Source organism: Labrus mixtus, chromosome 14 (assembly GCF_963584025.1).
Source record: "Labrus mixtus chromosome 14, fLabMix1.1, whole genome shotgun sequence".
Classification (NCBI taxonomy): Eukaryota; Metazoa; Chordata; class Actinopteri; order Labriformes; family Labridae; genus Labrus; species Labrus mixtus.
Window position 1 is genome coordinate 17,018,865 of NC_083625.1, and position 26,282 is coordinate 17,045,146.

Here is a 26,282-nt window from a genome sequence, read left to right on the forward strand (position 1 = left end):
AGATGCAAACTTTAAGGATGCTGTGATTTTTTTCCCCCGCCCCGCAGGTCTTGACGTTTCTTTGGTGGACTCGAGGAGGCGGTGGGCAGCTGGTCCACGATAGGTTTTTCCAAAAGAGTGTTTCGACAAGATCAGCGCGAATGGGACTTATAAGACTTCAGAAAGGGCCTGGCTGGGAAAGGGAGTGAGTATGGACAACCTTTCGGACTTCGGTGGCCCCTGTCCATCCACCTGCAGGGATTGGGAGTGAGTACCAAAAAAACAGTTAACCTTTATGTTAATGTGGCTCATTTACGGCATCTTCAAATGCCAAATTCTGAATACATAGTGTGAAGACTTTTCTATAAAAGATGTCTCTATTTCTGTTTCAAAAGCCTCCACACACATGTACTTTTCTTTTCATAGCTTCTGACATTACTCAGTGTGCTGCAAAGAGCTAATATTTTTCTGTCAAATATATGGTCGAATAAAAAGGAAGCAGCTCTGCTCACCAGAATGTCTGAAAAGATGTCAAACTATAGCAAAGTTACGGTTCCGGTGAAACAGATTCACCATGTTTGAAGGAAAAGGAAAAAAGGGAGACGAGTAATCAGGTGAAAGCGATTACTTGTAAGGATCCAGCCTGCCCTGATTTTTTTTTTTTTTTTCTTTGAGTAGAATTTGGCCATGAGATTTCATTTGAAGAAGCAAATTCTAAGAAATCATTCAGTAAACTGAGCTTTTAACAATTGATGAAGTCTCTCATGCACTTTTAAACAACCCCACATTTGAGCTGGAGAGCCATTTTGCAAGCGGAGAACATTTCTCACAGATGTCCATAAAAAGCAGTTACAACTACACCGGGTAATGAAGCATTGGAATGAATCTCAGCGCAGCTCTGATTATAATAATCTTACACAACAAGAAGTTACACTTTCAAACAAGTACAGCTTCTAGAACTGAAGGCTCACCTTTAAATTCAATAAAGAAACAAAGAAACAAACAACAATCATTGAAAGCTCATAAACAAACAACAGAAGCTGTGCATCTCTAGACAATAATCCCATGTAAGTATTTAGTTTGTTTAATTCATAGATACAAAACAGGCATCATACTGCAGTTTGTACATGTCCAAAAATGGAATAAGAACCAGAAGCTGTAATTAAGCTAGCTTTATGGTTCATCCATAACTTACTGTTAGCTCCCCAGGCTAATGTTTCATTTCTTTTCATTAGATTTACTTCTTTTTCTCATTTTGTAACACATGATACATAAAGATGCAAACAACTGGCGTATATAATAAACCTCATAAAAGCACCAAGTGCTGCACAGCTAAACGAAAACCCAACAGAGTGTAGGGGTTGGGGCTGCAAAGTCTGATGGCTTGCTAGAAATGTCTCATCAGCGGAGAAACTTGCTACTGACCGTAATCAGGTCAAAGTCTTATTCGGGTGAGGCTGTTTACATACGTATACCTCACCACCTTATGATTATCTTTGAACCTGTGATAGTATATCCTCACATGACGCTCAGGCCTCAGAAATATCTGTTAGCAGTGATGTGTTAAAATGAATCATCTGGGATGCTGGCTAAGCCCTCCTTTAAGTGTTTCACAGATCAAAAGTGACATAAGTTTTGATTCTACGTGGTCGTCTTCATTCTATATTTCTCTTTATTGTTAGACCGTGTTATGCAAAGACAACTTTATCCAATAATATGCAAACAGTGTTGTTAATGTACCTGAGGCCACAGTGACCTGTTTAAAATGGGAGAAAGACAAAGCATTTCAACCAGGTTAGCTGGTTTTTCCAACACCAGTTTGTCTGACTGATGCATCCTTTACACTGAATCAGGTGTTTTACCCCATGCAGTCTGAAGCATAGGATGAAGGTTATAGCTCAGAAGACATTTTGACATGGGGAAAAGAAAGGCTGTAAATTACAAGTCAATGATGGCTAGATTCCATTAGAACTTCTGTATTGACAGCTTTCCTTTCTCTACTATGGCAGGTCAAAATGTCTTTAAGGGAGTCAACGATGATACAATGTACTCGTCATGCTATCATTTGTTGTCAGCCATGTTTGATGAAGCTCATTGAAGAAACTACATTGACCTTGTACCCTTCTTTTTTCCAGCACCAACAGCTGCGTGGATGACTTAATGGATGAAGATGAGAAAGACAGGGCAAAAAGGTACTAAGTTTATTATTTGTATGTAGGTGTATGTGTTAGTCAGTCACTTTGAACTGAACTGTTTGAAAAATAAGTGTTGATCTAGATTACTAAATGAATTGATACATTTGTAGTTTTTCTCCCAGCCTCCACAGTCACTAGGGCATGTAAACACAGGATTTAAAAAAAAATAAGGAGTGTTTTTACAAGAAAAAAAAAACATCCTGCTTTCCTTTAACAGTCTAATTTATCATTCATCCAAGATCTTTGCTTTGGTTAAATTTACAAAAAGGCTGTTTCTGCAGCGTGTTGAATGACCTTATAGAAATAGCGAACCTTTATAAGTATGGTCTTGTTTGCTTTTGTAGGTCATAGGTGGAATAAGTATTTTGGTCGGTTTCATTACCAGCAAAAAACTTCTCATAGGAGCTTTCAATTGGAGTCAGTATAGCTTGTGTAATCATTTAATTTTGATAATTTAAGTTCTATGCCTAAGCCTTATTTTATTAAAGGTTCAGTTTTGCATACAGTTAATTAAACCTGGTATTTGTGTTTGAGCTGCTTTGATGTTGTCTTTCTCTCTCTCACTGTTACATTTTTCATTGTGGACGGTTTTAGTTTCTCTATCTGTGTGTGTCCTTGTCTCTGTCAGCTTTTATTTGGATGTACGGCCTGAACAGGCTATAGTAATTCTAGACAATAATCGCTTGATAGACTGAGCTCCCCATCTGTACTGACAATCGTTCTCATGTATTGAAGGGCATCTCGTAACAAATCGGAAAAGAAGAGAAGAGACCAATTCAATGTGCTCATCAAGGAGCTATGCACCATGCTGCAGGGTCAGGGCCATCCTCGCAAGATGGACAAATCCACCATTCTGCAGAGAACTATTGACTTCTTGCAGAAACAGAAAGGTAAGAATATGTTATGCCTTTATATATATACTGCAAACATTGTGACATACTTGACATGAATTATCTCCACCTTTCTACTTTATCAAGTAATGAACTAAAGCACTTCTTCTTCTCAGGGGAATTTTGAGTTTTCATCATTTCTTCATATTTGTGTTTTTCAGACATTACTGCACAGAACGATACCTGTGATGTGAGACAGGACTGGAAGCCTTCGTTCCTCAGTAATGAGGAGTTCACTCAATTAATGCTGGAGGTAAAACTCAGGAGGATGTGTTTGTGGAGCCAAGTCCATTAAGCTCTGACATTGACCGATATTAACAATAACAGAAAGAAAACATGGTGGGAGTAGAAGATTGAAACAGTTATCTATCTTCACATATCAGTATCATTTATGATATTAACCTGCATTAACCTACCATAGACGAGGATTGTATGAGATGCAGCACCTTAAAACCCAGGTTCTCCCTCTTCCTACAGGCTTTAGATGGTTTCTTGATAGCATTAACTACAGATGGCAACATCATCTACGTTTCTGACAGTGTGTCATCACTTATCGGCCATTTACCAGTGAGTATCTCTTGTTCTCTTGCTGTTGCTGCATTGTGTTGTTATTGTTCTTTTTATTCATTATTACTCACTTCTATTTTACTAGATAGTCAAATATAAGAACTACATAGATTACCAAAAGTTCACCCTGTTGTTTCAACTTGATGGACCCTTCATGTGAATGTTCCTGGTCAGAAATTCATATTTCCTATTCTTCCTACACCATATTTGACACCTGATCAGATCCAGGTCATGTATGACTCACACAATTACAGCCGCACATAGAGACTTTTTTTATGCTTATCTGAATGAATGACATTAATTGCATCAACTGTATATGCTGTCTCACCACTGAAGCAGTCCCTGAGTGTATCTTTGTTTATATCCTGTAGTGTGTAATGCAGCTTCTACATTAACAACGTTTCAAATGACAAATCTGACTGTCACACGTCTCTTTTTGTACCAGTCAGATATGGTGGACCAAAATATCTTGAATTTCCTGCCAGAGCGAGAACACGGCGAGGTGTATAAGCTGCTATCATCCCATATGCTGATGACTGACCCCATTGCTGCTGACTTCTTGGACAGTGAGTAACCTTCTGGCCGACCTCTCTGTGCACGTCTGGCCACTGTCTGTTTCCGTTTGTGTCTCCCATATCAGGAGGCACAAATAACCTCACCTTAAACTCTTTATTTAGAACAGGTTGCTGAATTGGGACCAAAGTATATAGGATTACTGATTAGTGCGTTTCTATGATTAGCCTTTTTGCTATTATTAGGACCCAGCTGAGTATCATGGTTAAGACTCTAAATCACTGTTATGTTAGCACAGTAATCCAGAGCAATGTAGTATCTGGGGCTCAAGGCTCTGACCTTAATCCTGTGTTACTATTGGGCTTTTCTGAGGAAGAGAGATGGTGAGGCCTGCTCGCTCTATTCCTGGAAGCCTAAATAGCAAACTGTCACAGAGCATTGTCTGAAGTGTTCATCACGTCCTGAGCACATTTAGCAGACACATACATCTTTTGTCTTCATGGCATAAAAAGAATGGTGTTGTTTTTAAGCAAAATATCTGCTTGAACGATTGTAAAACATATTACACAAGCAGGTCTGTTAACATTCACCAGCCTTTTTTTTAAAGAGGGATTCGCTGAAGTATTGTGAAAGACTTCTACAAGTAGAGTCAAAACAATCTCGAGCTCTCCAAGCAAAACGTTTTTATTTTGTGAGATTCTGTGAAAATCATCCGCCGTCTGTACCTGCTGGCAAATAATGTACACTCCCATAGTTAATCTGCAGGAAATGTAAAAGCTTTAGTAAGCTTCTACTTCAGAGGTTTGACATTGGAGAACATATGAAGCTGAAAGAGCATTTGTAATGCTATCAAGCCATGAATCTGCTGCTTTTGCCCTCCCAATGGATGTGAGAATGTATGAATTCATAAATGTTGATTGCAAACCTTTCTTTCCCCTTAGGCTGTTTGAATACTTTATAGAAACAAGCTTTTGTCAGATCTGCTAAAATATGATAAACACAAGGATTCATGCCATTTCTTCTCTGCTCTGTAGCATCACAATGAAACTTTATGTCATCATTTCTTCAATCCAGATCTTTAAGTACACAGCTGAAAGAGTACAGTTACACAAAACACCAACAAGGTTAAAAAGCAACCTTATTAAGAACCTGGACCATTATTGTTATAATTAAGCATGTATACTGCAATATAATCAGGCTGTTAGAATTTAAAATCAACTCTGGTGTTCTTTTTTTTTTCAGGTGAGTCACATATTGAATTTTGCTGTCATCTCGCCAGAGGTAACATTGACCCAAAGGAGCCGCCTGTATATGAATATGTCAAGTTTGTTGGAGATTTCAAGTTTCATAACAATGGTGAGAATTTGTATTTGTTTCCTTTGTTCATATTGTCCAAAATGTGTAACTTTAAGTATGAAGTGACACTTTTCCTTTTAATGAAACAAAATGAAAAGTAGGATGGATGTAACAACCACCTGAACTTTCCCCTGTCTCACAGTGCCTACATCTTCTTGTAACGGGCTTGAACTGACGTTACCAAGAAGCCTGCAGTCGTCGTTGGAGGAGCAGGTCTGCCTCATCGCTACTGTACGATTAGTCACTCCACAGTTTCTAAAGGTAAAACCAGCTCGGATCATCTCTCTTTGTCACTTTTTGCTGATGTGATTATTCTTAAAGTATAAAACAGATAGTACTGAAATCACCTAAAAACCAGATGCCAGCACTATGTTATTACGATGACAGGTGTTTTTTTTGTCTGCGGCCTCATGTTTTAGTTCATGCAAGGTCATGGTGTAAAACACTCAGTGGAGATTAATTGTGACACACTGTACTCGCCAACTGATGATTACATCATTAGGACACATCTGATCCCAAAGTTTCCTTGAGAGTGGAAATCTGGACACATGGCATGTTATCAAGGTGCATTTAAGTTGAAGACCTGAAACCTTTCCGAGATCCACTGAAGCCAAAATAACAGTCAAACACTCACCGAACATTACAGTAAAGTTCCAAAACAGCACACATCTCATGACCAAGAACAGATTTACAAGACTGTAGGTAGCATGTTATGTATAACGTGTTATAAAGCCTGTTTATCATGTGTGACAGACATGGGGCAAAAAATGAAGCGTATGTTCTTGGGCAATGTGACAAACCGTCTTAATATGAGAATATCTGTATTATCTTTGTATTCTTCAATTTTTTTAACCCGCCCTTAAAATGTGCTGGTGCTCAGAGAGCAAAGGTGCCAGAGGAAGCAGATCTATTGGACAGGCTTCAACCCTCCCCCGCTATTTATTCCAAAATGTAAAAGGCACTGATTACACTGATTTGCCAGATGGAATGACTCTAAGAATAAAGTCTGGACCATATGGCAGGGAATCATTTTTTCCCTCATATTATCAGACACAGGAAAAAGCCATTGAAAACCCTGCAGTTTAAAAAAAAAAATCGAAACTCTCCTCGTCGAATTAGTCGAAGCTATCATAAGCTTTGTTCACAAAAACCTTAAATATTTAAGGGCGCAGCTTTCAGAGAACATTCAAAACATGCAGCCTAACTCGATGTTGATCATTAGAATACAAAATAAGGCACAGCTTCTAACCACTACACATGATTAGAGTATCTGAATTCATCAGCTTCTAATATTAAAAGACAGGTATTTAACTTTGCTGTGAAATCATAATAATGTCTTTTTTTTGCCTGTTATTTTTTCTTTTGTTCAGGATTTGTGTTATGTGGAAGATCCTTGCGATGAATTCACATCCAGACACAGCCTTGAATGGAAGTTCCTGTTTTTAGATCACAGGTGAACAGATGATTTCTGATTTTCATTTTTTATCAGTAAGCACTGTGTCGTTTCTTGACAGAGCTTGTCTCTCTAACATGTTGGTCATCCTCTCCTTCTGTTTCAGAGCTTCACCAATCATAGGCTATTTACCCTTTGAGGTTCTTGGAACGTCGGGCTATGACTACTATCATGTGGATGACTTGGAGCTCATAGCTCAGTGTCACAAGCAATGTAAGTAACTCATCTCCTTCTGTTGCTTTCTACTATCTACAGCCTTTATCGTCAACGCAACATTCAGATAGCCATCTCTGAAACAAGTCTGAGTTACATGCCTTATCCTTCTGTTCTAGTGAACAGAAACAGCCTTGACTCGTGACACCAGAACAAAGCATTGACGTTTGCTGTCTTTTTTTTCCTCTCCTCAGTAATGCAGTTTGGAAAGGGTAAATCCTGCTACTATCGCTTCCTGACAAAAGGTCAGCAGTGGATTTGGTTGCAGACTCACTACTACATAACTTACCACCAGTGGAATTCAAAACCTGAGTTCATTGTCTGCACGCACACTGTTGTCAGGTAGGCCTGGTGGTTGTACCTCAAGACAGTACATTGAGCATTCACAAACACACTTTGTTCACATTTTCAACATTTTCAACAACACAATTTTAACACTTTCCAGTTATGCGGAGGTGAGAGCAGAAAGACGGAGAGCGTTCGGCTTAGAAGAGCTGTCGCCACCGGAGATCGCTCCGTCTTCAGTGAAGGTAAGTGTCCCTCTGAGGTTTACAATGTCAGTCTTCGTGTCAGCTGAGAATCAAGTCCTCAGTGTTGAATGTCTCTGTGTGTGTGTGTGTGTTTCGCAGGCTCAGGAGCTGTACTTGGACATCTGCTCCACACTGGACCCTCCGCGGGAAAGAAACAGCCGCGCACGTTCAGTATCCTCCCACAGCTCCCGGAAGTCCTCCCACACAGCGCTGTCCGACTCAGCATGTGAGTCATCCTCTGCTCCCCAAAAAGCCATCTCACTCGGGTCAATATGTAGAGAAATGCTGCTCCTATATGGCTGCAGGGACTTTGGATTTGTCGGGGAAACGTTCTCTGTTGTTGAGAAAATTATAATTACATGTCATTCACGGCAGCCACAGGCTGGATTTGAACCTGGGCCACCCGCTTGGAGGACTATAGCCTCCATACATGGGACGTGCGCACTACCCACTGCGCCACCAGGGTCCCAGATGGATAATCCTTATTTGTTATTATGACTGGAATTGTTCCAATTTATATCTCCCCTATAAATCTGAAAACACTCTAATCAAACCTCCACACAGAGCAGAAGTCAATAAAAGATCCACTTTGATATATGTGGGTGAATGTGCATTAAAAATGAAATGTTTTCGAAGGCTAACTTTAGCTGGCCCTGTTTGTGTGAGCCTCCAGTCTCTCTGACTTCAGCAGCTCTTCCACCCACCGTCTAATGTTCGAAACACTTCACTTCCATCTGCATGTTTATGAACAATACACAGTGTCAGATTTATTTCAGCAGCTATTCATACACATAGCGGCTGTCTTCTATTCACCCACACACATATTCACTCTCATTATTTTTGTAGACATGTTCATAAAACTCCATCTGTAGAAAAAATTGTTAGTCTATTATTCTTCTTGCGCTTTTTTGTTTTTTCATTTTGCGTTGGCTACAGTGAAATAATATCCGCTGAGTGCATCACAGTTTGTGGGTTTAACTCAGAGGTAGAGTGAGGTGGCAATCAGCAGCAAGTGAATCAGCGGGATCTTTATATAACCTCAAAAGACATGTCTCCCATAATGCTTTTCACCTCCCAAAAAGGCTGGAGTTACTCTCTCCTGGACAAAATACACAAGTATTGACAAGTGGTCGTTTGAAAGAGGAGAAACTTGTGAAATGTTGAATGTAAAGAGGGAGAATTTCCTCAAGTGATGTGTACAGTGTTTGACCACTGACCCCCCTGAGGTGATATTAGTCGGTGCTATTTCTCTTTCTACAATATAACAACTTACGTTATGATTTTGATTTGAAATACATCAATGCTACACTACACATTATCGGTATCTTCACAACAAAGAACCAAGCTGCACAACAGTGTGCTGTTGTTTGAAAGAGTATTGACTTCCAACTGAACAATGAGGGGGGGCATCCAGGCCTTTGTTTCAGTGTCTATACAAAAAGATCTTTGGTGGGAGGGTTTGAAGAAAGATGTTCAAACTTTTTGATTTACAGCCAAAAAGATTGTTAGTACATTTCAAATGAGCTGCTGTTGCAAAAACAAGACGACCAACAGGGACTGATTGAAAGAGTTATGTTCTTCATGTTTAACAAAGTGTATTCCCTGTAGATTTGAGCACAGACTCAGGTGTTTGTTTCTAGTTATCGGCCATCATTTGACATTGAAAACCGTTGATTATGATCTGACTTTGTCTCAGTGTGTTATAACCAGAGAGTGCTTAGAGGTAACCCGCTGTATTTTCTTTCTGCAGCAGCTAACTCCTACACAGAGGCCTGCACACCTTCATGGCAGTCTGCCTCCATGGGGACAGAGAAGACATCTGCCAGACTCCAGCCTAGTAGTTCAAAGGTCAGTTTATACAATGTGTACAATGTGTGTCTGTCTCTGGGGATTAAAAAAAAAGAATCATCAATGGGGAAACAACTGCACAAAGTTGTCTAAATTGTGCTTAATTGTCCAACTTTATTGTTTACCCCTGTAGAATTTGGCACAAAGACAAAATTCCTTTGACCTCGTTCCCCAAATGAGCCTCCCCCTTTCTCCTACCTGCAGTAAGCACTCCGCAATGGTAAGTGTTTAGTCTTCTTCTCCTGCCTGTTGCCTTCCTCTCCTCTGTTTGTGTACAACATCTGACTGTTATGACTGTTCCAGTTTCATGTGTTTATTTCACCTCATGCTCATTGCAGTACCTCAGTTCCAGTTTTAACATTGTGCTATACAAATAAGAGAGAGAGACTCATACAACAAGAGTACTTTGCGCTTCATGAAGGTGTCTTTGTAGCTTTCTATAAAGACATCACTCTTCAGTATGTTTTTGACCTATATCAGAAAAGTGAGATGCTTAATGTGTTTACCGACACAAGACTAAACCATTAAATGAATCATTGTCTCATCTAGTACACAGGAACGCTTTTTTCATGTATGTACTCATGTGTGCTGTTTTTTGGCTTATATCTCTCCAGCAACAGCAAACACAGCAGCAGCAGCAGCAGCAGCAGCCGCCATCGGCGTCCATGTATCAGCTGCAGCAGCCTCAGCTCAATGTCATGAACCAGTTGAAGGAGCAGCTGGAGGAGAGGACGCGCATTCTGCAAGCTGACATTAAGACGCAGCAACAGGAGCTCCACGACATTAAGGAGAAGCTTCACCTTGCTAATCTCCAGGTAACACTCCCAGGAAGACAAATACTCGTCATGGTGTTCACTAAAGGGGAATAACAAATGTTTTAATGTGTGTAGAAAACACTAAGTTTCAAGTGCAAATTAAAATCAAGATAGACAAATACATTGACCCATTAAAAGGTGGAATAGCAGCACCAAGATGCATTCTAACCACATCATCTCTCACAACTTAAATCCTAGTTCTCATCGTTAAAGAATTCCTGAGAACCGTCTCCTGAAATAAATGTGAAGAAAAAAAACAACTAAGAAAATTAAATTGGCCTACAGATATGTGTTATTCCACTGTCAACTGTAATGACTCAAATAAATGCTTTCTCTCTGTGAGACACTTGAGCTTGCTCCTGGGCTTGCTTTAAATAATGAGATCAAGTCAGGATCCAGCAGGGTATCATACTTTCAAACACACTGCGCTCAGCTCATCATCACTGTCTGCCACTAAGAATACAAACATTATGTATCCGCTGTCACATTTCCTCACCACTTGCCTCAGAGATTTTCCTGGTGCAGGGTTGTCTTCAACATCACTTCTTCAGTATCTTTTTTGTGTCACTGCAGTTGAACATTCGACATTTAGAGCACATTTTGATTTAAAAATAAGAAAGCTTGGTAAAATAGAAAAAGGATTAAATTCATCCAACTGTTTGGCAGCACCACTGCCTCCACAGTCCACTAGAGAGCACTATTGAGGCCCAGCAGTGGACTAGAGCCAACTGGTTGTGCTGTTATGTGGGTCATGTAGTTCCTCCATTCCAGGAGGACAGACTCTGGGAATTTTGTAATGTTCCTTTAATGAAGAAATGTTGTGGAAAGTTAGTGTTGTATTTCTTTGAATCCAATGTTGGATTAAGTCTGATTAAAAAAAAACACTCAAACATATTGATTGAATTTTACCTAGTTTAATTTTTAACTGCCAATTTGACCTTAATATGGACAAAACTAATGTACTGCTGCGATTTTGAAACAGAAAAAACGTTCTTCTAAAAGATATGCATTGAGTAGTAGCATTAGTTTTTGTTGGTATTGTCTTTTTTTATCTTAAACAGGATTAAGAAAAAAAAAACATTCTATAGTAACTTGAACATTTTCTGCTGTTGTGTGTATTAGATGTTGTTACAGCAGCCAGTCCACAATGACTTTGGTCAAGCCCAGCAGCAGCCCCAGCAGCAGCCCCAGCAGCAGGGCTCAGGCAGACCAGCCCAGCAGAGCCAGTCGGGGGTGATCAGGCAGCACTCGGGTCACCCTAAACCAGCGTCCTGCAGGCCTCACAGTTCGTCCCCTCACTCACTCATGAGCGAGAGCAGCTCGCCCTCCACACAGGTAAACAGCTGCACGAGTGACAAATACAAATGTGAACAGTTAAAAAAAACAAAAAAAACACAGCTGTTCAAAAAGTGTAAATGAGGATAATGTTCAATCTAATTAACCTCAGTCATTAGCAGCTAACGACTCGTAGCCTACTTCAGTGCTCTCAACACAGCAGGAGGCATGCTATTGATTCAGCATTTATAATCAGTGTCAGCAGGTGGTGGAATCACTCGTTTTGTTATTAGTTGTTTGCAGTCTTGGCTTGTTTGCATTGAAGCAAAAAGACAAAGAAACCTGAGAACTACATTATTAAGATGAAAGATATTTGAATCGAAAATTTGAGGATGGTATGTACCAGTACCTCTCTTTTGGGTAATAGGTCTATTTTAATACAGCAAGGCAGTGTCATTGTTCTTCAGTCCTGATTCGAGTCTGACTCGAACACTGATTTTCTGGACTTGAGACTCAACTTGGGCACAAGCACTGATGACCTGGACTTGACCTGGAGCATTGACTGCATTCAGACTGGAAAGATGGAGAGGAAGACTTTGTGCGTTCAAGACTCGTCATGTTCAGCAACAGTTAGTGTGTCGTGGGTCAGTGTCATAATAATGGGCAGATCAGATCATTTATTAGACACCTGCAGTGATCCCTCCACAGATGAAATGATGAATGAGGCACACTCACAGCTCTGAATCTTCATTGATCATTTAAGTCTCCACAGACACTCCCACAGGCTCAGTCAGGTTCTAATGTTAAAAATGAAATGTGTTTTCTACACATCCAAAGGTGAGGTTAGTGGAGGTTCATACTGAGAAAAAGTTTGAAGTGAAACTCTATTTGGCCTTCATTTCTTGCAATTAGCACTTTCCTACATAACTGAATGTGTTGTGCAGATATGTGCAGGGTGAATACACTGCACTGTTTCACTTTACCTTATAAATACATCCCTTTTCCTGTAGGAAGGGTGTATTGGTATATAACATGTATATAAAGTATAATTGATATTTTTTAATAACTGCAGTATTTTCTATGTTCTCTCATAGGTCCAGCAGAGGATTTCACGGAGTGTGCAGTCACAGTCAGTTAGCATGCCTGTTCAGACGAACACGAGTGTAACGATGCCGTTCTACAGCAACCCCATGATGTTCTCTCAGACCAACACTAGGTCTCTGCAGGACGCCAACCAAAGACACACTGACAGTGAGTTCAACCAAGATGGACAACTACGGTAAGAGCCCCGGAAAAATAAATAGATCCTCTTTAACATAATGCTTTGTGTTCTTTCAGTAACAGATGTTCTGTTCCCACAGCATGCTCCTCAACCAGCCGATGCAGACGCTGGTTCCCACGAGCAGTGTCACCACGCAGCCTTCCCAGTGCAACATGGGCCTCTCGCAAACCATGTGAGCACTGTTTGATTAGACTACCCACACGCACCAGTGTTAGTGTGCTGTTATTTCATATCGTGCCTAAGTTCCTCACTGTGCCCTCCTCACAGATACACCCTGGAGCAACAGATCATCGCCCCGTCATTCTCCATGCAACAGGTCAACTGCAACGCTGTCCTCGTGCCCTCCCCGGTCTTTACGTCACCCATAATGATCCCTCACAACAGCTTCATCTCAAACCAGTCCCAGTCCACCTACCACACTCAGCCTCAGGCCTCCCAGCACTCCCTGCAGCTACAGCAGCCCCAGCAGTTCTTTCAGGTACAGTGCACTGCTATGTAGTGACGCAGCTTATTGATGCATGCATTTCATTATTATTTTGGATATAAATGAGGGATTGTTGCATAATAATGTTCATTATATTAACCTAAGGCTTCATATTTACAAATGTATGTAAATGAAAGGCATTGCACTGCATCTGAATCCTTAGTTGCCACAGCAACAAGCTGCTGTACTTTCCCACAGGCTGGTAACCAATCACTCTAAAACCTCGGCTTTGAAAGCCAAATGTGGTGTGATGGTGAATTCATAAGGTCACATGTGTTATTGTGTTTTGTACAGAAAGGAAACACGGGTCACCAACATTGACCACAGATTAAGTCTGGTGGAAAAACAGAATTCCAAAGTAGATTATTGAATTCTCTCTGTGCAGCAAAGAAAGGAAGGATTGCATGAATTTCATTAGAGACACACTGGTGGCTTCAGAGATCAGCGACGCTTCTTGCTTCTCTCAAGTGATCACTTACAATTTTGAAATATATATCAATTTTTTTTAATTCCACTCAACCTGTAGTGTGTGTGTGTGTGTGTGTGTGTGTGTGTGTTGATGTTATGCCTAGCATATATTTTCAGTACTCTTTAGGTACTGCAGAGTACCTTTTTCAATTCCAGTTGTTTTATCTTTAACTGAAGGGACAGATGTAGAAAGACTGGGAATGTTTTGAAGGAGAGAGTGGGGAGGGCATGCAGCAAAGGGTCGAGGTGGGGACTCAAACCAGCTGCGTACAGTTTATTACTCAGAGTTTCTTCTCATGTTTATATATTGTGTTCTAAACCTTTTTCAAGGTCTGAATTGGCCAGCATTCAAAACTGAGTGTAGGGGCTCCCGCCAGCTTGTGAGATAACGTTCATATTCTCTTTTGATCCACAGATGACTCAAGGACTTGTTCATGGTGGATCTACTCCAGCGTTTCTACACACTGCTAATGTTCCGCATCAAAGCACTGTGGGATACATCCAGCAACAGCCGCAAACACAGCAAGTGCCTCAGGCACAACAGCAACAAAGGCAATACCAACATTCCCAAAACCAGACTGGCAGTGTTTCAGACTTCAGAAATATGCTGACTCGGTAGCGCTGAGGACCGCTTGAGAGCATGGAGATCTCCTTCTGTGTTGCCGCCGTGTAGTCGGCGGCACGTTGAGGCATTTGGAATCTAACTTGATGTCAAGTTCAGCAGTGGGAATGCTCACACGAGGGAAATGGCTTCTAGTGACCTCACTTTAAATGTGAAGCTGCCTGTTCGGAATAGGCCAAGGCTGTGGCCAGAGTGAAAACCTCGAGCGGAGGCTGCACAGGCCTGAAGTCTCCTGCAGGACCCCGAGGAGACTCTGAGGTACTGGACCTTCATCCTCCAGTCTACATCAAGCTCAGACGGAGTAGCTGCTGGAACTAGTGGATTATCAAAGCTCTCAAGAAGACGCACTTTTCACAGAGAGATTCTAAGTGTCTGTTTGCACTTTGATACCCCCCACCCACCCATCCCTACCTAAAAGTACAATATTTATTTTTGCCCATAAATTAATATTCTATTTTCCTCAAGTAATGGCTTGATAGTGAGATTATACTTCAAACCTACAGCCTGACAAACTCTCCCCAGTGACATCACATCATCTGTATTTTAGCTCCAGTGAAAATGGTTCATCTCATGAGGGATCTATGTATCTGCGGACTTAATCGCATCAACATGTATTTCATTCTACCAACCCAGCTGATGGTTGATTTGGAGATGTTTTTCATGCAAAGTCACTAAAGAGGGACTTCATAGTGAAACATCCATCGGTGAGATGACCACCATTTCTACCTACAGCTTCGCTATGAAAGCTACACTGGGAAGCTCTGGGGTGGAGGGATATTTTCCAGTTTAAAGAAAGGTCTATCTAGATTTTTAAAGCCTCAATCTGAGACTGTAGAAGCAGTGCTCTGACTTCCTGCTTTTTAGGTGCTCGTGATTAGCTCTGAATGAGTCATGAGGTGACCGCTAACAGGAGGAAATATTTGTGCCTTTAACCGTGGTACATCCACGGTGTGGATCGATGGTTTTGTCTGATTACGGCTTTAAAAATCCAGCTCAGGTCCATTTGGAATACAAAGTTCTATTTTCATAGGTCATAATTTATTATTCATCCGATTTCAACAAAAGACATATAGATTTGTAATGGGGAAAATTACAAATATTTATTGGATGCTTCTTGCAACCTGTACAACAGTTCTTTCTGTAATGACAGTAATGAGCAAGATTTGATTATTTACTAACCCCCCTTCTTAAACCATTTCATCTTTATTTATTATTACATATAATTTAATAAATATATGGGATTCAGAGACTAGTTTTCTACACAAAATGGATGTTATCTGCTCTGTGCAGCACTGTGATGATGGTGAAATGACAGCTGCAGAGCTCGGTTAGCAGGTCAACATAATTGAGGAGGAAAAGCACGCTAAAGATTCACATGATATACAAACATCTCTGTTATTGACAATCAGACAGCCTGTGACAGCAAACTGTCCAGAAACTGTGCCACAGTATGTCGTGAATATTTTCCATTTACAAGCATTTAATAGTTGAATTTGAGGTTGTATCCCAGTCAGCTCCGCAGGAAAACACAGTTGTTTCCTGAAATTCTCACTGTGGAACTCGTGCTACACTAAAATAAAAAAAAAGCCACTTCAGCTGTTAACAGTCATGTCAGCTCTGTCTCAGCCCCGCTTCTGAGGCCGGTGCTGCGCTTGGTGGACAACAGAACCAAGCTGTTGGAAAACTTTCCACATGAACATTCAGTGCCGTTTTTACACTTTCCTATGTGCAATGTTGATATGAAAAAGAAGAATGTTAATTTATACGGTTTTAATGTGTCTGAATAGATGTACAATGTATATAGAGGTGTATAATAAGCCATTGTACCATGTAAATTATATGGAAGTATTTTTTTAATGAAATGTCCTAACATTCCTTCAGACGTCGATATCAGCAGTATCTTTTATGGACTAGAACCAGTGGAAACAATGGTTTCATGATTACACGGGACGTTTTCTTTCTTTCTCAAACATGAGGAGAAAATCACAGGAACTCTGTAGAGAAAAGTTTTTACATTCAACACGATGATTCAAAAATGAAATGAAGACTTTGAAATCCTTCTGTCCTGTCTCGAGCAGAGTTTCAGACACATTTAGAGTTCACATGAGGGTGAGGTCACTGCTAGAGAAAGTCTCGTCTTTACGCTTTTTCACTTTTGATCTGTTTCAGTTTTTAGTTTTTTTTAATAAAAGTGCAATTGTACATCGTCATCAAAATATATTTTTTGACATCTGAGAAGAAGCTTTGGTCTGCATTTATGTATTTTTATACATCCACACTCGGTATAGCAAGAGTAAAGTTAGTTCAGCCAGCAAACCCTGAGGTGCCATAGAGACCATATTTACACTTTCCTTCATTACAAATCCAAATCACTCATTTAACCACTCAGTCGATTGCAGTAAAGTTTCACATTAAGAATGGGTTTCATCATAACACAGTATACTGATGTCAGTCCATGCATGTCTGCAGAACAACTTGCTATCATTCAGTCATTTTGCCTTGAAAAGGTGGTTGAGGGAGATTCTGCCCATTAAACTCATGTTGAGATATTTCATGTGTTGTGTTCTAGTTGTGCGTGAAGTCCTAAATTATTTGGTTTTGGACAAATCCCCTCCTTCTCTGCCAGATGTTTGGATGTGAAATGCTTTTGTTTTATGTATGTGTTCTTGTATATAATCCACCCTGCTCAGTTGGTACTGTTTTGATTTGTAGTCGCTGCACCTTTTTCCTCTTCTGTTTATCTGTCAGAATGCTTTCCTCCTTCTTCTTCTTCATGGTTTTTTTTTTTTTTTTTCATCGAGCGTCACTATTTCTGAAGGCATGTGATTTAGTTCACATTTAACTCGTATTTTTTCTGATTTGTAAAAAAGATATTGACTGACACCTTAACTGTGAGTGTGGGCGGTCAGATCAATGCTTTCTGTGTGAGACTTGCCAGTACATGAACAAAGACGAACCTGGCTCACAGCCACTTCTGCCGTTTCACTGCAGGAAAAAAAATGAATATTTTGTATTATAGAATGTAAAAAAAAGTATAGACTATATAGTTGTTTATTTTATATGTCTAATAGATTACATATGTATGTTACATGATTTTAAAATTAAAGTAATTTTGTAACAGATAATGAAGTGTCTTATTAGAGGAGGTGAGGCTTTTCTTTTTTTGTGTTGGAGTTGGTGTTGCACAGTCACTTGTATGGTTTGTATTCTTTCTGTATTCAAAATAAGCTTTAAAAAATATGGTTCATATTGTTTCTAAAGAAATTCACTAATTCAGTTTACATTCTAAACTATCTTGAAAATTAATTATGTTATATGGAATTATTTATAAATCAACCTGGATATATTGTGAAATATATTTGAAAATAAATATTTTTAAACAGACGCATTGTTATTCTTAGCTAATTGTTTACATAGATCGTCTATGTCGCAGACTTCTTCTTAACTGTGTGTTCCTGATAAATAAACACGAAATAATTCACAGCAGAGAGGTTAGTATTCATCGATAAAAAAAACATTTGGCAGGCCACGAGTTCAAGAGAGAGAAAGGTCTGACTTTGAATTATAGAGAATGTTTTTTCTGTGCTGTTAAAACAATAGACAAATCTATCTAAACTAAACTTACAGCTAACTGTTGAGCATTATAGTTGGTGTCAGATTTAAAAGGTAATGTTACTTTATTTCAACGTGGAAACACAAGGGGGAGCCAGTGTGCATAACCTTTGTAATATGATTTTCACTGAGTTGTCTCCACATTTATACAGGAACTATTTGATTAACTGCAATTTCAATTAAAGTGACTATTTTTTTTAAGATTTATTTTTTCAGACTTTGCCTTTATTAGATCAGACAGCTGACGACAGGAATAAGGGCAGAGGAAGTAGTGGAGATGACATGTAACAAACAACATCAGGAACCGGAATCAACCTGCGACCAGTGAGGCGACGGCTGTAGCCTTTTAGAAATGTGATCTACTGAGTGAGCTAAACACAGTGATGACATCCTGAACAAATAAGATTAAACCGAGAGTGTGTGCTCAACTGACAACTTACTTTTAAACCAAGCAACAGTAAACACACTGTATGATTTTGTGGATGATAAAAGAAGCAGTTCAGTTATTTTCAATATTTCATGATTAAGACATTTTATTCTCAGCATCATGTTACATTTTGAAAACATTAATCAAATTATTTACAATTACAAACATCTGGTCTTTACAAGTTCTCCAGTATTATTTGCTCTTTATATAAAATGACATTTCCAGTACATGATTTATGAGCAATTGTAATATTTACTAAATTCTCTCACAGGGCTGAACTCTTGCTGCTCCACACGTCCTAATCAAGACAAACTTCCGTCACTCTGTGCACCCGGCTGATCAGGACTTCAACCTGGTCTCCACCCAGATGACAAAGGTCCAAGATACATACGACATGTGTCTCCTCCAGCTCACTGGCTGTCACCAGCACCTCCTCTGCAACACAATAACACTGACATATTAGCATCGTCTGTCACACGGATACAAAATATAAAGCTATGTGGTTATGATAAATATGACGTGCTCTGCGGCGTTTACCTGGCTCAGGATGGGTCACTTCACTGTGGTTTGCAGCGTCACTGAGAGGACAGAAGAAGCCAGATGAAAGGCACGACAGCATCGTGTTGCCATGGGGATCCTGAGGGAGGCCGACTGCTCGCGGCTCGTCTGAGCTTACGATAGGGAAAAAAGCAGCATCGACAGCTATCTGCTTGTTTATGCCTGTTTGAAAGATTAAAAAAAATAATAATTTTGGTGACTTATTTTGATTTTGGTCATAAAGGAATTAGCGAAGAGCTCAACAACATTGAAAGTCCCCCCCCCCACTCTAGTTGTTTTTCAGCCAGTCAAACCTGAACGCGTGTCAGTTTAACAGCTAGGTTAACAGAATGTTTCTGAAGAAAGCCCCATTTTATTACAGATTGCAGAACAACGTGACTCACTGCTGACTTCCTACAACATAAAAACAAAGAAGCTCTACACTGACTAACCCAATTAAAGAGCATTTTCTCCTGACTCAAGACTGCAGCCTACACACTAATAATAATAATAATAGTAATAATTCAGATAGAGTATGATGTCAAATACTTCTGAACTGTTCTGTCAAGAGAGTTATTTCCTTGACATGTTACCTAATATAGTGACTTGGTAGTATCCTGGACAAGCAACAGGTGGGAAGGTGTCAGCGGTGTTCTCGGGCGTCCACCGTGTCGGCTGAAGGTTACTCTGCTGCAGGAGCATGTCCTTGGCGTCGAACGTGAACCTCTGAGAGATGCTTTCCTTGTACAGACCGCCTTGATTCAAATGTTCTGACACTTCTTGACGTTGTTTTGGCCAGCTGCTGCTTTCCCAAGATAACACATCAGAGTCTAGTGCTGGACACAAACACATCAGTGAGTCAGAACAAATCAGGTGGACAGCGTTGTGCTGGTGCAGCAGTTATGTACCTTGATCTTGATTTGGGAGTTGGAGGGAAGTTTCCAAATCCTGGAATTGCTCAGGATCAGAGTCACTGTCTTCTTCTTCTTCCTGCCCTTGTTTTCCCCCAGTGTGTCTAAGACCAGGCCTCCTGAAAGAGCAAAGATGAATACGCTCAGAGAGGTTTAAGTTGGTTGTTGATCACTACCAGCAGAATCTTAAGTACCTTTTTGCTTTCCTGTCACCAAGATACGAGGAGAACAGCTTGGCTCCTCTGTAAGACATGACACGTTTGAATTCTTCTGATGAGTTCAATGAAGCTTTGGACAGAAATGTGCTCCTACAAGCTACAAAAGTAAAATCAGGGACACAATATCAAACTCAAATCACAGTAAGACTCATGTGAGGTCAAACCTTGTCTTATTTCTTCTTTTCCTGCTGTTAGCGGAGATTTTCTCAGCAGGTGAAGATGTTAAACTGGACACCAAAGTCTGCTCAGCTGTGGACTCTGTAGGTTCACACACGTCAGTAGAAACAACCGGCCCCTGAAAGGAAACGATTTGAATTATTCCATAGTGATAATGTTGACTCATCTTGGGAAAGTAGCTTTCAAATCATTTCTATTACCTCCTCCTCTTCTGTTCCGTTAGACTCGGTGGTCTTTGGGCACTTTCTGTATCGTACTGCTGTGATCTGTCCTTGAATCGCTAGTTTTTTGTGTTCCCTGTAGTGCAGGGTCTCCAACTCCTTCTTCAAGTCAGCCACAGCAACCAGGGGAGCTTGAGCTGATGATTGAACAAGGTTTAAAAATAAAGCATGAAACTGGTAGTTACAGCAAATAATATTGATTGTTTAAAATACTCAAATTTAGGAAGAAAGGTCTACTGGTCTTTTGTACTCAGCTTTAAGGAAATTTCATTGACTTCTTATTGGTGGTCTGACAGAATAGCTTTTACATTTACATTCAAGGATCGATCTGGATCGTAGACAACATAAGCCGTTTTCACATATGCACTCCGGATAATATCTAGATATTTACAGGAGGACTTCTCTGGAGATTCTCCCGACCTAGCCGTTCACATATGCTCCTCACAGCGGGGGACTATCCCTGTCAGAGGGGAGGGGGGTTGGGGGATTTCCTGAGGTAAGACGTGACATAAAAAAACAACGTGGAAGTAGTGGCCGAAGCAACAGAGTCTGCTACACAACAATGAGAATATTTGCCTTTATATCAATGTTATGTGTAATCCAATGGAATGAAAAACATAATGCAGCCGTTTAATTACGTGCATGGAGATCGTAGTGATCGCGTGCAGACACTTTAGCCAGTCACTGTATATAAACGTCATTCTCTTTCTATTGGCTCTAGTTGAAATCTCCGGAGAAACTCCGGGTAAAGTCTGCGCGAAAAATGCGGCTGTTTGCGTTCACACATAGCCTAAAGAACCTCAGGGTAGCCAAATCTCCAGAGTATTTCAGGAGATTTCCGTATGTGTGAAAAGGGTAATTGAATGTTGTTGCAGATCTGCGAGAAAACTGACCCAGATGATTTCCACCACCAACAAGAGTGATTCTCATGCTCAATGCTCAGTACAATTACAAAAGAAGAGTTTGGTGCTTTCTGAAATGAATTTCAACACTTACAGGCCAAAAAAACCCAGACATGAGAATTATGTTCTAAGAAAATAAAAATAAACAGATTTTCTCTCACCTGGGGTCTCTACCATTGACTGGGTATACACCTGTGGGGGACGAGGGTAGCAGTAATAACCACCCACAGCTGTCTTCTGGAGGACCATGTTGTCCTTCAGCGTTTTGGTCCACTGGATGAAGCTCTTCACTTTAGGGTCACTCACGTATGGCTGACCTTTGTGGTGGCCTGTTGTGGAGACAGATTGTTTACAGCCCAGTTTTATCTGCAGAGACTGATACATGTAGATTATCAGATACTTTGGTTACAGATGAGCTCACCTGTGATGAAAGTCTCTGTCTCACAGCTGCTTGTGAGGTACGGTGAAGAGCCCTCCACTTGACAAACCCTCATCTGAGTGCACACCAGGTACGTCACTGAGAAAGAGATGATGAGTCAATGTAAAGTAAGTGGAAATACAGACTGAAAGTGTGGCAGCAGGTCTATCTAATAGGAGCTGACACAGTGGACTTACTGGGACATATTCGACTAAAGACTTCTGGCTGAGAAGAGGAGAACACCTCCAGGATCAACGGCTGCTCAGATGTTCCATCCACTGCATGAATCCAGCGATATGTCCAGTATTTTTCTGGACCTTAAAGAAGAACATGTTCAGTCTCTAAAAACATCATCTTCAACTCCATTTTCAGAGAGATTCCCAGCATATACAGTATATGAAATATACTGCCGCTTCTTACCGTTGTTGCATTTACTCTTGACTCTTTCAACACGACCAACAAATGTAACCAAACAAATGACATCACACGCCGAATTGTTGGACAATTTTTCCAACTCTGACCTGTAAGAAACGTACATTTTATATATGCATTTTATTTAATGGTAAATTCATGGCACTCAAGGTCACCGGTTGCATCACATGAAATAAGTTATAAAACATACAATCAACATATCAACAGCAATAAAATGTCCTTAGAAAATTAAATGTGCAATAACTAACAGAGCATGAATCAGATATGAGTTCAGACCCCTATCACAATAGAAAATAAAATCCATATGATGCAGCTGAAGTGAGCAGGCAAGTTTAAAAGAATGGATTTTTAGGGCAGCTTCCCAGGGAAAAAAATGCAGTAGTTTTTTGAACAAAGTAAAACTCATTTTGTCTTAAAGAAGAGTGGCTTTTTAGAAACTTAAGCAACTACAACTAGCATGGCATTCACACATGAATACTAAATGACAATAGACAAATGATAAATGGTGTCAATGAACTTACCTGGTGGTGAACTGGTAGGAAACTTCAGGTAGGCCCCACTGAGGCAGTACACTCTTTGGTGAGACCACTGTGATGACTGAAACCGGGTTTCGCGGGTTCAGACCGATTTCTTTAAAGAATAAAAATCGATAAAACATAAGAAGTTACATCATGGGTGTTTAAGCGTCAACATAACCCAGCACCTGAAAAAAATGGGTGTCTGGTTATTTGACAAAGGATTTACATATGTGAGGTGTGGTCCCCACATATCATATCATAGCATGATGCAACCTATTCAGAAAAAAAGGGGGAAAAAATAGAAAAGACAAAACTATTCACGAAAACAGCGGTGCTGAGCTTCAAGATACAAGACTGTTGTCGGCTCGTTTTTTGCATACCTACAGAGTTAAAGGTCTTCAGTCTATGATGGTCCATTTGCGGGCGTGATCGCTTTGAATAACTCTGCTTCACGGTGTAATTCTGGAGGTATAAAACTGTGCCTACATTCAGTCTCTGGTAAAACTCTGGACAGAGTTCATTCCAAAGCACAAGAGACATGGTCCCACTCTGGTCAGCAACTTCAAAGTAAGCCTAAAAACAACAAAGCATGAGGTGAAACACACGGTCACAACAGAGCATTGAATATGTAGTAAAAAAAAATATTGAAAATAGATCCTGTTCAAATCTCATTAATGAGGGTCAAAATGATTGTTCAATCCCACCTGGTAGGGGTAATCAATCTTCAGGCCAAATTTCCCATAATATCGTAATCTGGCTTTGTGTATTATCTTCACAAGGAGAGGAAGAGGTTTCCAGTTGTTTCTAAATGACGACTCCAGGCTACCAAGAAGAGTAATCTTGGACACTGTTGAACCAGAGACATTGTGGACAGCATTTTTTTAATATAATTTTTACTGGGACAGTAATTAGAAGGAATGAATGTAGTGCAGATTTTTGATGGATATAAATGAACCAGTGTCTCACCGTCCAGCACTGTGTCAGATAAGGGAGACGCTGAAGTCCACATGTCTCCCTCCGGGTCATCGTTGTTCCACAGAGACAGGTAGTGTTTGCGGCTTACCTTCAAGGGGACGTCGCTAAACAGCTCCACACTCCTCTCCATGCCGTGTTTGACCAGCATCGGCAGTGCGCTGACATCCTTCACATGAGGCAGGACAGCAGACCTCTCCACACCACACCTGAGCTTTTCAACACTGATATAACCGTGTCCCAATCTCCTCTCGTCGTAAACAAAGGAGCACTGTGTGATGGTGATATCACTCCCGGTCTTCAGGGTGTTTGTGTGCACCAGGTGGTTTAAACTTGGGTGAAGAGTGCATTTGGCTCGCCACACGCCGTCAGTGACCGTCACGTCGTAGCTGCAGGTGTCAGGCTCGGTGTGCTCGGAGAGATACCTCTGAAGAGAAACCACAGCGACGGGAGCTTCTTCTTCTCCTCCTCTCTGTGTTTTCAGACACTTTGTAGATGTTAAGCGTTCTAATGTACGCTCGAGGAAAGACACGCTAGAAAGACCTGCCGCCGTCGAAGAAGAAGAAGAAGAAGACGACGAGTCCTCCTCCATTGAAGGTTTTTAACACGAGTTACAACAACGTCAACAAAGAGTCTGTCATAGTTTAATTTCTTTAAAGTCTGTAACAAGTTGAACAAAAATCGATTAATACGAAGACATAACTAACTAAAGATAGTTTCAGAACACTACTTTATATGTCAGGGTGTTTTTAAAAAACAACTACTCTCTCCGCTAAAGCTAACGTAAAAAAAACAACAACACGGGTGCAGTTTGATTGCGTCACAATGTGCAAAATCGGGATTGGATATAAAGAAAAAAACGTATTCTGAACTTTTGGACCTTAAGCAAACAAGACCGTAATATGTACAGTCTATGAAACAAACCAAAAAAAAAACCGCTTGACTTGCCTAGAAACTAAACAGAGATAATAAATAAACAGAGAAACTCGTATTTTTAAAAACCGCGCCATGCTAAATAGTAGAGTGACGTCATAAATGCGACGATAGTTTAGAAACTTCAGTAGTGATATTTACAGTCTATGGTAGAAACGGAATCAATTCAGATATAGCCAAGAATCACGATTTTTACTCCACACACTATAGGTTTATTGATTGCTAATTACATACTTGATTTTTTTTTTTTACTGAAATTAGTTTTAATGTACGTAGACTAAGTTTTATTTATTTATTGCATAAAAAAAAACATAAACATAATAGATCAATGGAAAAACAGACAGTACATAATGATTAGTTAATTAATAAACTATACATTTAGAAAGAAATGTGCTGGAGGATCCAAATAAACCCAGAGGGGCTTGTCGAGTGGCCCTCCTAAAGAGAAACATGTAACACAGACATATTATTACAAGAACACATACTCAAGAAGGTGTAAAAGAAAGCAAAACAAGAAAGAAACAAATTAAAGAAGAGGGGAAAAAGGAAAATAAGCTCTTATGGTAAGTTTTTTGTCTATGGCAAATCACATGCATTTTCCTTACCTCCATTTTTATCTTCACTTTTTCTTACTTCCACCCTTGAGATGATGAAATGCAAATGATAAATGAAAGACGCTTAAAATATGTCAGTGTGGAATGGTTTTGTAAATAGATTATCATTATTGTAAAGAAACAGTTGTAAGTCTTTACTTTAAAAGCTTTGGCAGTATTTTTCCCTGTTAATTTTTTATTTCAGAACTGTATTATGTTACACCTTTAGTTCCCCTAGACAAAATAAGGTCGTAACAGTGACCTTAACATTAAGTTTTACTACGTTTTGCAATCAAAATATAAAGTTTTTAACGTACAGTCACTTATCCCCGAGGTAGCTCTTGTAGTCTAATACCTCGACAACTCGTCACTCCCATTTTATGAGATTATATTGTACTGGAAACATTGTTCACGACTCTAGTTAATAAAACATGTCTTAGTTCCAACTTTCTCACAATTTTCACAAACACTGAATATTTTCAAATAAAAGCCTTGTGCCTTTTACAATTTTCTCGTATTTTCTTTTTTTATGAAGTACTAAGAGCTAACAGCTGAGCCATATGACCTATGTGGAGACTTTCCACAAGGTGGCGGTGTCTAATTTGGGCAAGTGTTGCTTACTGGAAGTGACCTTGCCTAGTCTGATGGTGCAGCTATGCGTTTACTGAGTTTTTCAGAGACATTCAGCTCATGTGTATTGGCACTAAATGAGCAGTAATTGTCATGTGTTTTGTGTACTTGTTTATTTGAATGTAACTGCTTTCATTAGGAATGTTTAATGAATGAATGAGTGACTGATATATGGAAGCTAAAAGGTGCCCTTAAGAAAAAAACATATCATTGATTTTGAAATATAACATTTGAAGGTTGTTAACAGGGACCATGTACAAAATGTACATTAAACTTAATTAATGAGAGGAG

General features: G+C 39.9%; 2 protein-coding genes across 7 annotated transcripts in view; one reads left to right on the top strand and one right to left on the bottom strand.

Annotated features, from left to right (window-relative positions):
* npas2 (neuronal PAS domain protein 2) overlaps window positions 1-17,874 on the top strand; it is a 43,857-nt gene extending 25,983 nt beyond the window's left edge. For 3 of the 6 annotated variants that reach the window (XM_061055543.1, XM_061055545.1, XM_061055544.1), the window contains exons 2-22: window positions 48-246; window positions 2,115-2,171; window positions 2,910-3,064; window positions 3,226-3,317; window positions 3,542-3,631; window positions 4,077-4,197; window positions 5,387-5,500; window positions 5,643-5,761; window positions 6,871-6,953; window positions 7,060-7,166; window positions 7,361-7,508; window positions 7,612-7,696; window positions 7,796-7,922; window positions 9,447-9,544; window positions 9,678-9,764; window positions 10,159-10,359; window positions 11,482-11,694; window positions 12,729-12,913; window positions 12,996-13,088; window positions 13,160-13,394; window positions 14,284-17,874. In XM_061055543.1, coding sequence (XP_060911526.1) covers window positions 191-246; window positions 2,115-2,171; window positions 2,910-3,064; window positions 3,226-3,317; window positions 3,542-3,631; window positions 4,077-4,197; window positions 5,387-5,500; window positions 5,643-5,761; window positions 6,871-6,953; window positions 7,060-7,166; window positions 7,361-7,508; window positions 7,612-7,696; window positions 7,796-7,922; window positions 9,447-9,544; window positions 9,678-9,764; window positions 10,159-10,359; window positions 11,482-11,694; window positions 12,729-12,913; window positions 12,996-13,088; window positions 13,160-13,394; window positions 14,284-14,487 — 2,670 coding nt within the window. In that variant the 5' untranslated portion in view covers window positions 48-190 and the 3' untranslated portion in view covers window positions 14,488-17,874. The remainder of the gene's footprint in view (window positions 1-47; window positions 247-2,114; window positions 2,172-2,909; window positions 3,065-3,225; window positions 3,318-3,541; window positions 3,632-4,076; window positions 4,198-5,386; window positions 5,501-5,642; window positions 5,762-6,870; window positions 6,954-7,059; window positions 7,167-7,360; window positions 7,509-7,611; window positions 7,697-7,795; window positions 7,923-9,446; window positions 9,545-9,677; window positions 9,765-10,158; window positions 10,360-11,481; window positions 11,695-12,728; window positions 12,914-12,995; window positions 13,089-13,159; window positions 13,395-14,283) is intronic. The other 3 variants (XM_061055547.1, XM_061055546.1, XM_061055548.1) reach the window with 3 other exon arrangements.
* Window positions 17,875-18,605: 731 nt separating this feature from the next.
* Window positions 18,606-24,758, bottom strand: radx (RPA1 related single stranded DNA binding protein). Its single transcript, XM_061055549.1, has 15 exons — window positions 23,830-24,758; window positions 23,568-23,710; window positions 23,244-23,436; window positions 22,867-22,975; window positions 22,334-22,434; window positions 22,111-22,230; window positions 21,917-22,012; window positions 21,657-21,824; window positions 20,573-20,730; window positions 20,360-20,490; window positions 20,172-20,219; window positions 19,975-20,096; window positions 19,660-19,902; window positions 19,067-19,249; window positions 18,606-18,964 (listed from the first exon to the last, which is right to left on the bottom strand). Exons 1-15 carry the CDS (start codon window positions 24,425-24,427, stop codon window positions 18,828-18,830), a joined length of 2,550 nt encoding a protein of 849 aa, XP_060911532.1. The 5' UTR covers window positions 24,428-24,758; the 3' UTR covers window positions 18,606-18,827.
* Window positions 24,759-26,282: the final 1,524 nt, after the last annotated feature.

Coding starts and splice junctions, on each gene's coding strand:
- radx (XM_061055549.1), bottom strand. CDS start 24,427: ATGGAGGAGGACTCGTCGTCTTCTTCTTCTTCTTCTTCGACGGCGGCA. Junction 20,491..20,572: donor ACGGAACAGAAGAGGAGGAG/GTAATAGAAATG, acceptor GTTTCCTTTCAG/GGGCCGGTTGTTTCTACTGA. Junction 19,250..19,659: donor CTACCAAGTCACTATATTAG/GTAACATGTCAA, acceptor TCTTTCAAACAG/GCATAAACAAGCAGATAGCT.